Source organism: Salvia miltiorrhiza, chromosome 6 (genome assembly GCF_028751815.1).
Source record: "Salvia miltiorrhiza cultivar Shanhuang (shh) chromosome 6, IMPLAD_Smil_shh, whole genome shotgun sequence".
In the NCBI taxonomy this organism is placed as follows: domain Eukaryota; kingdom Viridiplantae; phylum Streptophyta; class Magnoliopsida; order Lamiales; family Lamiaceae; genus Salvia; species Salvia miltiorrhiza.
Window position 1 is genome coordinate 24,195,410 of NC_080392.1, and position 14,895 is coordinate 24,210,304.

General features: G+C 36.7%; 2 protein-coding genes across 2 annotated transcripts; one reads left to right on the plus strand and one right to left on the minus strand.

Annotated features, from left to right (window-relative positions):
* Nucleotides 1-595: 595 nt before the first annotated feature.
* LOC130990665 (uncharacterized) lies at nt 596-2,086 on the minus strand. Its single transcript, XM_057914890.1, has 2 exons — nt 1,710-2,086; nt 596-1,487 (listed from the first exon to the last, which is right to left on the minus strand). The coding sequence occupies exons 1-2, from the start codon at nt 2,084-2,086 to the stop codon at nt 596-598; spliced, it is 1,269 nt and encodes a 422-aa protein (XP_057770873.1).
* A 5,948-nt stretch (nt 2,087-8,034) lies between these two features.
* Nucleotides 8,035-13,587, plus strand: LOC130988929 (50S ribosomal protein L18, chloroplastic-like). The gene is made up of 3 exons (XM_057912914.1): nt 8,035-8,430; nt 9,310-9,471; nt 13,321-13,587. Exons 1-3 carry the CDS (start codon nt 8,242-8,244, stop codon nt 13,468-13,470), a joined length of 501 nt encoding a protein of 166 aa, XP_057768897.1. The 5' UTR covers nt 8,035-8,241; the 3' UTR covers nt 13,471-13,587.
* Nucleotides 13,588-14,895: the final 1,308 nt, after the last annotated feature.

Here is a 14,895-nt window from a genome sequence, read left to right on the forward strand (position 1 = left end):
GATGGAAAACTCTGTTCATCAGGTCCATGAAAACTGATGGGGCATTCGTTAATCCAAAAGGCATCACTGTGAACTCGTAATGTTCGTAACGCATTCGAAACGCTATCTTTGGGATGTCTTCTCTTTTCATCCTGAGTTGGTGGTAACCAGATCTTAAGTCAATCTTGGAAAACACACCTGCTCCTCTCAACTGATCGAACAGGTCGTCTATCCTTGGAAGAGGATATCTATTCTTTATTGTGAGCTTGTTCAATTCTCTATAGTCGATACACATCCTTAGTGAACCATCTTTCTTCTTGACGAATAGGACTGGTGCTCCCCATGGTGATACGCTAGGCTGTATGAAACCTAGATCCAACAGTTCTTGTAGTTGCACTTTCAATTCTTGTAACTCTGGCGGAGCCATCCTGTATGGTGCCTTGGACACTGGTGTTGCTCCGGGTTCTAGATCAATCGTGAATTCTAGTTGTCTATTTGGTGGCCTACCGGGTAATTCTTCGGGAAAAACATCTTTAAAGTCTCGCACCACTGGAACTTGTTCGATCGTTTTCTCTACCTCATGTTCTCTTGTCAGACTAACTAGGAAAGGCCGACATTACTTCTTCCTCATCATTTTGGTGGTCTTCATCGCCGAAATCACTAGCACCCTTACTCCCATTCTTATGCCATGAAAACTAGTCTCCTCTTTTCCAATGGGTTGGAAAGAGATTTTTCTCTCGTTACATAGGATCGTGGCACCGACTTGAGTAAGCCAGTCCATTCCTAGGATTATGTCAAAATCCATCGTAGAAATGACATACAAAACTGCCTTAAACGTTTCAGCACCTATGTTCAGCTCTAAGTTCGAGATAATGTCCTTAGCAGCCAATCTTCCACCACCAGGGGTGCTAACGTCTAAAGTTGTCTCAGCCAATTGTGGAGTCAGTTCGAATCTCTTACAAGCAGCATGTGAAATGAAAGAGTGAGACACTCCAGTATCTAACAAATCTATAATCGGCACGTCGAAAACATTAATCATACCTGCTAAGTTTCCTTGGTTTCCAACTGCTTGGTTTTGGTTAAGGGCATAGGCCCTAGCATTCTGTGGCTGTCCATGGTGTCCTCCAGGACCTTGATTCTGGCGCTGCTGATTCCCAGGGTTTTGCGGTTGAGGTGCCCCTCCGTTCTTCTTCGGACATGCTGAAGCATAATGCCCAGTTTCCCCGCAACTGTAACAGATATTAATTCCTTTCAGGCATTCCCCTGAATGAGGTCGCTGATACTTTGGGCAAAGTGGTCGCCCCATTGCTTGTGGCTGTTGTTTCTGACACTGATTCTGATTTTGGTTAGCAACCCATGGTTTCTTCCCATCTCCATTTCCAGAGTTTCCACCAGTTCCCTCGTTCCATTTCCTTTTCCCTTTACCACAATCTTGAGGTGGCACAAATCCAGACTGTCCTGGAGCTTTTTCTTTCTCCCTTGGTAGCAATGACTCAATGGTGAGAGCCCTGCTCAAAGTTTGTGCATAAGTGAGACCTCCCTAGCTTGCTAGGGAGATTGATATCTCGTGGCGCAGTCCGTTCCTGAATTTCTCCGCGCGTTTCTCATCAGTGTCCACTAAGAGTGGAGCATATCTTGACAGCTGGTTAAAGGCCCTATCATACTCATTCACTGTCCCAGCCCTCTGCTTCAAGTTCCAGAACTCGTTCTGTTTCTTCTATCTATAGCACCCTGGTATGTACTTCTCATACAACTCAGTCTTAAAATATTCCCATGTGAAATTTTCCCACTGTTCCTCAGTCATTGTGCGCCTCACCGACTCCCACCAGAAATCGGCTTCATCCACCAATTGGTAGGCTGCGCAAGTTACTTTTTCTTCGTCTTCACAACGAATGTAGCCAAAGATTCGCTCTACTGCCCTGATCCATTTCTCAGCGTCCGCGGGATCGCCTAGACCATCAAACGTTGGAGGCTTTTCCTTACAAAACTTTTCCTCAGCAGTACGCTCTGGTGCTACTTGAGGGATAGGCAGTTCAAGGATGAATCCTCTGCCGCGTCCACGACCACGTCCTCGTCCCCTACCGCGTCCTCTTGGCGCATCTTCCATTCTGATTTACGGACGAAATCAACACAAAAGTGAGACTCATTCCGCATGCATGCATACATGTATACATACATAGATATACGCAAGGTATATCGCTTCTATAGTGTAACCCTGTGAAAGGCTAACTCTATGTGGAAACTGATCTATCTTGGTGGAATACTCAAGTGAATCCTTAATCTCATCTCATTACTTCTACGTTATAACATATCTATGCTAAACGTCTCTATCTTACCAGTCCTTACTCAAATCGATCAAGCGGAGCTATCACGACTAACATTCCCAAGGTATTCTTGGGTGGTACTCAAACAATTTGTAAGAGGACCCATCATTCTGTTCGTATAGGCAGTGAACCTAAAACGATAACATAAACTCTCTTATTCATTCATTCTCTTTGAAACCTGAAACATGTGGACATTAAATGCCACATGAAACTTTTCTATTGCCGGAAAGATTCAAAGAATCTAACTCAACCATACATCTGGTATTCATGAAAGGCTCGATAGTCCTAAACACGACTTTAACTCATCCTATCGTTAAGGGCACAGGTTGTCCCAAACACGATGCTAACTTATCTTATCGTTAAGGGCTCGGGTTGTCCCAAACACGATACTTACTTGTCTTATCGTTAAGGGCTCGGGTTGTCCCAACAATAACGATATGAAAGCGATTAGTAATTCATAACTTATAGCATATGGAAAGCGGTAAGCAATTCACATAGCATCATTTATTGAAAGCGCGCACTTCTTGAAAACTCTCAAACATTTAATATATTTGAAACTTTTAAATCATACCTTTTTCTTACGGTAGTGTGACAGCGAGTTGAGGTTCAACAACTTTCTTAGAAGTCTAGAGGTACTAATCTAGACTCAACATTAGAAGCTTTTGGTTATCAGAGACATGAAAGAAAACTTATGCTCTGATACCATTAAGTCACACCCCAATTCTTGAAACAACACCTATAACTGGGGTACGACTAAATCATGTAAATGAACAAGGGAGAATCCTTGTGAAATCCGAATAAAAGGGATAACAATCGGGCTTAGCCCCTTTGGATGAAGAAAGACAGGTATTCTAGTGATACGAATCAATCAATAATAACTTCAGGATCACAAGTTTAGTTTCATGCTTCAAATAACCAACTTTCATAGAATGAAATACTTGAGAATTAATAGTCTCGGCTCAAGAAAAGATATCGTTTAGAAGTCGTAGCATAAAGGTCTTAAGTTAAAGAAACAAAAGACAGATACTGGCTAGTTCTACAGCGGAAGTCAAAATAAGGAGTTGAACTCTAGCCTCAGCTCACCCCCTCAACACCAGCCATTAACCTGAAAATCATTTGAAAGTATTTTTGGGCTAAGTACTAATGTACTTAGTGGGCTGCAACTTTTGAAACATTTCACAATCTATAAGAGCAGTTTATCCAATCATACTGACATGACATAGAAGGTTTTAAAGAGAAACAACTTCTAAGCATGTTAAAACATTTCATATATATATATTTAATTGCGCGCATTTGTCTGATCTTGTTGGTATTGGTTTTGATTAACTGCGTTAAAACTGGGCTTCAGTGGAACAACTGCAGTAGAATTTCAGGCATGGGATCCTTCAATTATTTGCAAGATGGAGTATGAAAGAATGATGAAATCAAAGTTCAAAACTTACCTAGGCAGTCGAGTTCTGCTTGAAAGGGAGTGAGCTTGAGAGTGATTAGAGAGAGACAACTTGAGTTGAGAGTGAATGGAAATAGAGACTCTAAGTTGGTGGTGTAACTTTGATATTTAGAATTGGCTTCGCAGAGAAGGAAAAAGTGTTGATGGTAAGGCTTGTAGGGTGGTTGGTAGGAGAGTAGGATATGAGTGTTTATTGGATAGTAAAAAAAAATCTTTCAGGATATAGTTATCTGAACTGTAATAATGCTTCAGGGTTTGCTAATTAAAAGCTCGTGAAAATACTTGAATGCTAAATTAAATAAATATGCAATGCATATAAATGTAATAACTAAATTTACAAATGCTTTTGTAAATCATTTTTGTTGGAATTAAAATAAATTCTTTTTCTCAATCCGGCGTAAATCATCTTAAATCTAAGTTCAAAATTATTCTATACTTAGCTCGAGGAAACGGGGTATTACAAATTTAATACCAAAAAAAAAACACACACCACAAATTAGGGTTTAGGTAGTGTTTGGACATTAGGGATTAGGTTGTGTTTGGGTTTTTTTTTCCATATATATATGATATGTTGGCCCATATCTGAAGTGTATACTCAAGCCCATATTTTTAGAATATCATGTGGGTATTTCATGGGTAATTGGCGGGTATTTTCGCGGATATTTTTTGCGAGTAAATGGGTTTCACATGTATGGATAGTAAGTATCCAAACCCATACTCACGAACTAAATGGATAGTGAATTGTAACCACACGAAATTATCTGTGGATATCAAATGCCTCTCAAACCCACCCTATTAGGGTCGGGTTTTCGCGGATATCTGTTACCCGCGGGTAAACTGCCATCCCTAATTCATACCCTAATTTTGTCTCCCCTCTCTTTGTTGATATTCTTGAAATTACCCGAAGGACTAGGCCAGTAATTGAGCCACGTCTGATTTCAAAAGTCAAGTTGTTCAATGATCAATTGCACAAGACAACTGTTCGATGTAATGTCCAAGACTTGAGGTCCTGGCACTACAAAAAAATGCCTAATTTCTGGCGAGAGTTACCGGCGGAACAACGATGGCAAACAAGGCGACTCGTTTTTTTCATTTTACCGGCGGCATTATCGGTGGCGAGGACACCGCCGGTGATCACCGGCGGCGATCTGCCGATATTTTTAAAATAAATTAATTTATTTTTAATATTAATTGTATTTCCCATCGGGTCGTCGATTAATTGTGAATTAAAATCAGTACCTTTTCCTTCCAGATCTATTTCACGCCGCACAGCCCCTCTCCACCCCCAGCGCCGAACCGCCTCGCCCCATCCCCAAGCCACTGCTGCCATCGCGCCACCGGCCAGGTGCTCTCTCTCTCTCTCTCTCACATACACACATCTCACTCATTCTCTCTTTTTCTCGTCTCAGTTCAACGACGCCACTCCGTCGTTGCCTTGACGACGCTCCGCCGCCGACCACCACCGTACGCTCTCGTTCTCGGCATTTTATTTATTTATTTATTTACTATTATTTTGTTAAATTAAAATTAATGTTAATTAGATTAATTTTAATTAATTTATAGTATGATTAATTATGAAGTATGATTAATTTTAATTTGTTAGATTAATTTTAAATTTATTTACTATTATTTTGTTAGATTAAAATTAATATTAATTAGATTAATTTTAATTAATTTATAGTTTGATTAATTATGAAGCATAATTAATTTTAATTAATTAGATTAATTTGTTAGTTTATAAAGTATGAGTAAGTATGAATTTGTTAGATTAATTTATTTATGTTAAAAAATTTTGTTAAATTAAGTATGATTAATTTTACTATTATTTTGTTAGATTAAAAATAAGGACGGAAACGAGATCGATCCGTAATTAACAACATCTCTTGGATATCATCTCAACATATTATAAGGTTATGAATATATGATATTGTATATTGAAATAGATTTTAAATGAATGAATAGGTAATAGATATATCAATAATACGAGTGTTCTGTACTGGTGACCACTCGAAAGGAACTTCAAGCTTAAGCGTGCTTGACTTAGAGCACAACTAAGATGGGTGACCGACTGGGAAGTTCGTCTAACGTATGCAATACTGTATAAATACGGAAATACTTATGGGGTATAAAATAAATAAAATAAAATAATAAATTAAAAACAAATACCGGCGACACTGAGCCGCCGGTAATACTCCGGCCCATCCGACGATCGGTGCCACTACCGTCCGCTCAACATTACCTACGACGGTAGCGCCGCCGCTAATCATCGGCGGTCGCCGCCGCCGGTAAAGTCCGACGAAGCTCCGCCGATCAACGGCGACATTCATCGGCGGCATCGCCGCTGTTGTTTACCGTCGGTGGTAATTATTTTTTCGGCGACCGCCTCAAGATTACCGTCGGCAAATACCGTCGGTAATCGCTCATTTTTTTGTAGTGTGAATTCGAGTCCTTCTTGGCGCGATCTTTAAATTTTTTTATTTAGTTATATAATTTATCAAACAAAAAAAAGACAACTGCTCGATGTGCCACCCTAAAGAAGCTCATTTCTTCTCAAAAAGGGCGAACGCTGGTGGCACAACCTAAGAAGATGTTGAGTGGGAGGATATATATTGATCGCTATAAAGGAAGATGTTGATGACCAGGGGTGGATTCAAGATTTGAGGTTGGAGGGGGCTGAATTTATTGATCTACGACGTATGAAGACATTTAGACGGGGATTCGAGGGCGGGAGCCCCCGAAGCAAATTTTTTGGAGCATTCCGTACATTTTATTTTCAGGCAGTTTTTTAACAATCACTTAATATAATAGATAATTATTTGCAATTCAATTAATTCAATATCAAGTAGATTGAAAGTATACAAAAACATACTTTTATATATTCTTTTAAAAAATATATTTCATTTTCTAAACAAATAAACTAACTTTCATTGTTAATAATTAGTAATTTTACTTTTAACTTTAGAATGGACTCAAATTCAACATTAAAAATTAAATAAGAAAAAAATAGGATAAAAATAGATGACTCGAACCAAGGATCTCAGGTCTTGGGCATTAACCTTATACCGCTAGGGCAACACACACATGAGCAAATCTTTTTGTCAATTATCATAGTGATAGATACACTTTTTTTTGCCATACCAACTGATGAGGATAAAAATATGCATCCCAAAAATATCGGAGGAAAATAGCGAAGGAAGAGAGAGATTCCCCGAGAAACAGCGCTGCCTGGCTCAAAACAACGCTGTGCCTTTAGTGGAATGAGCTTAATTTCACGGAGACGACCTTATCCCAAAAGAGTCCAATGCCCACAGTCCAAGTTCAAACGATCTATATGATGCAGCCCGAACAGAGCCAAGCTCGCGCCAGAGCAGAGCCAAGCTCGCCAGAGCTGAAGTCGTTATGCCAGAGCAGAGCGGGTCTACAGAGTCGAGAATGCCAGAGCAGAGCAGAAGATGATGCCAGAGCAGAGCAGAAGAGAATGCCAGAGCAGAGCAAACTTCCAGAATGCCAGAGCAGAGCAAACGTGACACAACTCTAATCAAAACGACGTCGTTTTGATTACGATATTTAAAAAAAATTATGTAACCTCATATAATTGTCATTTATCAATAATTAAATTAAGATAGCTAGTTAAAAGATAACGAGAGATAATGAATGTATGATTACTTATTGCTCAATTGTATAATTCTAATTAGGATTTCTCAATCCAATTAATGGCGTGAAATATCCATCACATGATCATGTGATTGAGAAATTTTACAATGCCTAATTTCAAGTGAAGCATTATTTATTGTTAATTATAAAAGAATTATTTGAATCATTTTTTTATAATAATATATTTTTTTGGAAGAAACAAAATAAGCTCAAGTTCGTATATTTTTTGATAATTCTTAAAGTTCGTATATTTTTTTTTGACAATTTTTAAAATTTATAGAAAAAATCAAAATGACCTCAAAGTTCATGTATTTAGGCGCCAATAACCCTATAATTAATGAGTATATTAGTATATGGGTATTGGACGAGTTAAAATAATAGTAAGTCGGTTTTTAATCTGATTTAAAAAATGTAGAAATATATAAATTCTTTATATGTGAAGTTCTATGAATTTTGATTTTTATTTACAATAAATCTATGCAGCCACATTGTGGCCAGCCACAATTTAATTTAATGGGGAAATTTTTAAACTTATTCAAAAATTTTAATCTCACATCAAACTTCTAGGAATCTTCATCGACTAAAGAACCTATATAATTGGACTTCTGCTTCTCCCAGTTAAAACTTTCGTATGGGTCAATACAAATTTTGAGCCCATCAAGAATTAATTGGGTTGTTTACATTAGGATAGAGAAATCAGTATTTTTTTCTAGTTTTTTCTAACTTGAAGGGATAACTCTCAATTTATCCTTGTGCTTCTGCAGCTCTCCTTATCCGCAACAAACAGCTTCTCATTAGGCACAGGAGAGAGAGAGAGAGGGGCCGAAGACAGAAATGTCGTGCAATTCCATTTCGCTCTCGTTTCTTCACACACCCATCCAACACTGCCAGCTTCCCAATGGAGTACGCCCCAATTCTGTTCGAATAGTTCACCTCCACCACCCCAGCCGTCTCGTCGTCCAAGCCGCGGCCAAGACCCGGAGAGAGGACCGAACTGCTCGTCACATTCGCATTCGCAAGAAGGTAACTTTTTTTATTTTTATGTGTGTGTGTTCTTCGAGGAAATGCAGTTTTATAAAATTGGGTTCGTTTAAGGAACAATAGATTCAATTTAGGATAGTACTCCAAATACAATGAGATAAACTACAGTAGTGTAATTATGTGGGAACCCCAACTGTTTGCGGAAATGATCGTGTGTACTAATTCTTTGCATTTCGATTGCATTCACCTCGAAAACTTTATCCTTTTAGCATAGGTTTTTTAGTTCGCCAATCTCTTATTCAAATCAGTTCACATTCTTGTAAGCATATTCTGTATATGGCAGGTAGTGAAGAACAACTTGGTTGATGAAATGTGTGTATATGTCTGCCACACATGGTATAGTAATAACAGGTTGCTATTATATCATACCTTTTGTTGCATACTTGCATATGAGCATATGGATATGGAAAGATGAGACAAGATGCCTTTAGTTAAATTTTTCGGTTTTGAAGAGGTGGTTAAGTTTGTGTGTTGTTAGCCAAATTGATAATTGTAACTGAAGCTAATATTTGTCGACTGATCGATTTTTGAATTATTGTTACCAACTTGCTGTGTTCTTGAGGTTTGATGCCATATGCATGTGTTGTGCATCCTATAATTGATTGTTGTTTGATAGTAAAAGCTCGTTCATAGCCACGTTTCATTAGTCTTCATTTTACTGGAAAAATAGATAGATAAAGACGTGTGATTTAGTGCTTAATACCATGTATCGTAGCATAATTATTTTTATTTTTGAGCGTCGCTTTGTTGTCCTGTTTTTCTACGATGTTGTTTGACATCTTCAACTGCATTTCTCTCTCATAATTATTTGTGTTTAAAAGGCTAAAACATCCACGGTGGAGTTCATTTGTGTATTCTCAGGTTGAAGGGACGCCCGAGAGGCCAAGATTATGTGTTTTTCGCTCCAACAAGCACATCTATGCTCAAGTAATTGACGATTCAAAGATGCACACTCTTGCTTCAGCCTCAACAATGCAGAAACCCATCTCAGAGGAGTTTGACTACAGCTCCGGCCCAACTATTGTAAGCTGAACAATGTTTCACAATGTTCTTTTATGTAGAATGGCAAAATACTATTACATTTTTCTTACTGATGAATTAGAAAATCATTGGCTTCTAAAAGCTTACGTCAAATAAGTTATCCATGATGCTATTTGTTGTGGAATAGCACCGAGAAGATAACAAACGCAGCAAGAACAAATCAAAGAAAAACAGTGCAACAAGATTTACGTGGTTCGGATTTTACAATCCTACATCCACGGAGAAGAAACGATCAACTCTATTTCACTATGAACACTCAAGAACTTTACAATTACATTTGAGAACTCTCAACACTAGAAGAAGTGTATAGCCTACAAATCTATCACGATTGCTATAATTCCTCACTCTCAACTAGCTTGTACAGTAACTGAATCTTAAGCAACAACTCAAAAACTAAGCTGACTATTTAAACAAGAGAAAACAGCAACTGGAATGGTTGAGCTGTGAGTTGATTTTTGGATTGAAGGAACAGATCCGTTGGATCTGTTTTAACCACTTTTCCAGTCTTTTAAATGAACTCCCTTAACTCTTACTTATTTGCCAACTGACCCCCCTCAGCTATAAACTAATTGTATGCAGATACTTTTAGTCACAATTCTCCACCTTATCTAATACAATTAGAATACACTGAGTTACCTGCATGTACCTGCATAGATTAGACAGACAACTTGCTCTCCTCAAGAGAGCTTATACCAATCAAAGAACAACACTTTTGGAACTTAACAGTTGGTAAAGCTTTAGTAAGCATATCTAAAGCATTATCATCGGTTGAAACTTTCTCTATCACAAGTTCACCTTTTTCAACTAAATCCCTAACAAAATGAAATCTTACATCTATATGTTTAGACCTCTCATGAAAAGATTGATGTTTAACAAGGTGAATAGCACTTTGATTATCACAAAGAATAGAGACTACCTGTTGATTAATACCTAACTCAGATAGCATACCTCTCAGCCATATGCCTTCTTTCACTGCTTCTGTGACAGCCATAAATTCGGCTTCTGTAGTGGAAAGAGCTACCACAGATTGTAATGTAGATTTCCAGCTCACTGCTGTTCCATAAAGTGTAAATACATATCCAGATTGGGACTTCCTTGTATCTATACTTCCTGCATATAAACTCAGCAGATAAACTCAACTCAACATACCTTGTTTCTTAAGTTCAATTAATCCTTTTTCACTAACATGTCCAAGTCTTTCATGCCACAATTCAATATCACAAGTGGAAACAATTTCAGACTCACCAACAATAGTATCAGCAACTAAATGATACAAAGTCTGTTTTCTGGTTCCTTCCAAAACAATTCTATCTTCTTTTAAGACGTATATATCATTAACACATGATTTAAACTCATAGCCTTTCATTTGTAGTGATCCAAGTGATATCAGATTCATTTTTAGACTAGGAATATATCTAACTTCAGTTAAGAGCCTTACAGAATTATCATGTAGCTTTAACTTGATTGCACCAATGCCTTTGACAGGGCAGACTTGGTTGTTTTCCAAAACTACAGATCCCAAATCCTTCATCTGCAAATCAACAAACCAATTCAAGTTGGGACACATATGGAAAGAACACCCTGAATCTAATATCCAATTATTCTCAGTTTTAGAAGATGTGATGTTTAAAGCTTCAGCTTCTTGGAAATTTTCAGCAAGGTCTGCAGTGTCTGATGAGCCTTTTTGAGCTTGTTTTCTTTTCCAGCTGTACCAGTCTTTCTTGATATGCACTGGCTTCTTGCAGTAGTGGCATTTCTTGTTTTCCTTCTCATCATCCTCCTTTCCTGATCCTCCCTTTTCTTTGAAAGGATTCTTGAATTTTCCTCTGTTGAACTTTGCTTTGACATTAAGGCTTTCACTTGCGGTTTCTTGCCTGCCATCAGATGCCTTTTGCAGCTCCCTGGATTTCAAAGCATTCATGACTTCTTCAAGAGAGATAGAAGACTCCCTACCATACAGCATGGCATCCCTCATGTTGTCATAGGATTTAGGTAGGGCACTAAGGAGCTGGATTGCTTTGTCTTCATCTTCTAGCTTTACATCAATATCAGCCAAATCATCAATGGCTTTATTGAATTCATCCAGTTGATCAGATAGATTCTTTTCCTCTGAAACTGAAGGAGTACAGCCTCTTCTTCAAGAAGAGCCGATTATCCAGAGACTTTGTCATGTAGAGGCTCTCCAGTTTAGTCCATACAGCAGCTGCGGTGTCTTCTTTTGACACCTCTCTCAGCACTTTATCTCCCAAATGCAGGATGATAGTGCTATGAGCCTTCTTTTGCATTTCAGCGAACTTCACCTTCCCATCTCCTTCTTTAGGTGCCTTCTCTGGGGTTAGAGCATCATCTAGGCCCTGTTGAATGAGAACGGCCCTCATCTTCATTCTCCACAGGGAGAAATCATTCTTCCCTGTGAATTTCTCGGTGTCGAATTTGGCAATCGACATTTGATTGATCTCCAATCTTGAGACCAGCACGAGCTGAAGGTGGTAGAGAGGTTTCTCCTTTGATCAGATCACTCATTTGATTCAAATCTCGAGCAGTTAGTGTGCGTCGAACTTCCTCTTCCCACAGACGGCGCCACTTGTTGTGGAATAGCACCGAGAAGATAACAAACGCAGCAAGAACAAATCAAAGAAAAACAGTGCAACAAGATTTACGTGGTTCGGATTTTACAATCCTACATCCACGGAGAAGAAACGATCAACTCTATTTCACTATGAACACTCAAGAACTTTACAATTACATTTCAGAACTCTCAACACTAGAAGAAGTGTATAGCCTACAAATCTATCACGATTGTTATAATTCCTCACTGTCAACTAGCTTGTACAGTGACTGAAAATCTTAAGCAACAACTCAAAAACTAAGCTAAGTATTTAAACAAGAGAAAACAGCATCTTGAATGGTTGAGCTGTGAGCTGATTTCTGGATTGAAGGAACAGATCCGTGGGATCTGTTTTAACCACTTTTCCAGTCTTTTAAATGAACTCCCTTAACTCTTACTTATTTGCTAACTGACCCCTCAGCTATAAACTAATTGTATGTAGATACTTTTAGTCACACTATTGTTATAATCTTGTAAACTATATGCCTTTTCTCAAAATACACATCATGTTCCTGAATGTAATGGTAGTGAATGAAATCATTGGCAGTATCTGCTGAATGTTGCCAAATACATACTAAGCCCATGTTTGGTTGGGTGTTTTTGGAGGTTAGAAAGTGATTCAATTAATTGAAACCATTACTTGTTTGCTTTGGATAATAAGTTAACCATTACTTTTACTTGATGGTAATTCAATCACCCAATTTGTTACCCCTCAAAGTAGAAGGGAAACAAAAGAAAGAGAATCACTTACTAATGATTCATTTCCATTGTTAAACCATACACTCAATAAAAGCAATAGTTATTGTTACATTCCACCTCTTTATTTGATTGCATTCCCTTTCCATTCCTCCACTTGAATGAAGCGAGGACTAAGATTATTTATTAGCGAAATAGGATCACATAGGAAGATGACATTGTAGCAAGTCTCCAGGAATGACTAAGTAGCAAAAAGATGGATTTCTTGCTAAATGGTTATATGAAATAGTGATTCTGCGTATTAAGTTCAAAGAAAAAACTATTTGGTTTTTTGGAAATTATACCAGGAGTATTGAGTTGACATATCACTAAGAGGCAGGCCTTTAGAGTTTCTTCTATTGAAATTGGATGTAGGACAGTAAGGTTTTATCAATTCTCTTAAGATTCTTTATTGCCCCTTATAATTCATACGGTTGTTATTAATGTTGGAACACAGAAATGTTGGTAGTAACTTTTTCTTGTGACAGGATGTAGCCAAGAAAGTGGGTGAAGCCATTGCTAAAGCTTGTATCGAAAAAGGGATCACGAAGGTGGCCTTCGACCGAGGTGGTTACCCCTACCATGGCCGGATTGAGGCTCTAGCTAATGCTGCCAGGGAGCAGGGCCTGCAGTTTTGAAGTTGAAACAGTTATTCTTCAAGCTAATTTATCATCCCTTTCTTTACTGTGTAGTATGTGTTGTGCAAATCGCTGTTAGTCAAATATTCATGAAAATATCGTTTCGGATTGTCAAAATCTTGTCTTCATGTTCATCTGTAATTTTTTGTAACACATATGAAGAATCATTCGGCTTTCCTTATTTTAGTTTTAGCTTCCTTTAAAGAGTTAGTCTTGGGTGCGGTCAACGGCATCCTATGCGGTTACAATTTGCTTTAAAACATATTATATACTAGTTTTGACAATTATAATAAAAATAGAAGCAGTGGTGCATTGGTATTTGTTTCCGACTTAAGTGCCTCTTATGCGTTAGATTGCGGTTCGAATCACACTTCTTCCATCCTCTTTTTTTTTTCTTTTTCTTTTTTCTTTTCTGATTTCTTCCATCCTTTCTTTTTTCCTTTTCTCTTTTCTGATTTTTCTACAATGTTTCTTTGATTTTTTTTTTGTTTCAGTTTTTTTTTGTCTTTTTCGGTTTTGCAATTTTTTTAGCTCTTTTATTTTTTTCTATTTTTCTATTTAATTTTTTATTTTCAACACTTTTTAACTTTTATTTTCAACACTTTTTAACTTTTTATTTTTATTTTTTTCACCTATTTCTTTTTTTTTAATATTACCTTTATTCACATCAATGATTATTTTTTTTACCACTATAATTACTTAATCAAATAATTTACATTACAAGTTTTCGTGAGTAAAAATAACAATTTTCATGAAAAAAAAAAATTTTTTGTAATATTACATTTCTTCATATGCATAATTACTTTTTATTAAGACAATAGTTACTTTTAATAAATATAAAATATATATTTGTTAGCACAAATGTATACTTATGTTAATATAAGTATTTACTTTCATTCAATATAAAGTACTACTCATATTTTCTAAACCCTAAACCTGAATACTAAAACATGAACCATAATTGGAATATTTACTTTATGTATACTTGTGTTAATATAAATATTTAACTTAATTTAATATAAAGTATTATATATTGTACTCTTTATTTATTTATTTTTATCTATTTTTTTAATATTATCTTTATTCACATCAATGGTTATTTTTTCTTACAACTATAATTACTTAACCAAATAATTAACATTATAAGTTTTCGTGATTAAAAATAACAATTTTTGTGAATTTTTTTTTGAAATGTTACATTTCTTCATATGCATAATTATTTTTTATTAAAACAATAGTTACTTTTAATAAGTATAAAATATACATTTGTTAGCACAAATGTATACTTATGTTAATATAAATATTTACTTTAATTCAATATAAAGTAGAACTACTTATATTTTCTAAACACTAAATCACGAACATTAAATCATAAACCCTAATAGGAATATTTACTTTAATGAGCATAAGATATACATTTGTTCG

What these genes read in the sequence shown, in the direction of transcription:
- LOC130990665 (XM_057914890.1), bottom strand. Translation starts at nt 2,086, where the DNA reads ATGGAAGATGCGCCAAGAGGACGCGGTAGGGGACGAGGACGTGGTCGT. An exon ending in TATGAGAAGTACATACCAGG is followed by an intron (nt 1,488 to 1,709) that starts GTGCTATAGATA and finishes AACTTTGAGCAG; the next exon opens with GGCTCTCACCATTGAGTCAT.
- LOC130988929 (XM_057912914.1), top strand. Translation starts at nt 8,242, where the DNA reads ATGTCGTGCAATTCCATTTCGCTCTCGTTTCTTCACACACCCATCCAA. An exon ending in ACATTCGCATTCGCAAGAAG is followed by an intron (nt 8,431 to 9,309) that starts GTAACTTTTTTT and finishes GTGTATTCTCAG; the next exon opens with GTTGAAGGGACGCCCGAGAG. An exon ending in ACAGCTCCGGCCCAACTATT is followed by an intron (nt 9,472 to 13,320) that starts GTAAGCTGAACA and finishes TTCTTGTGACAG; the next exon opens with GATGTAGCCAAGAAAGTGGG.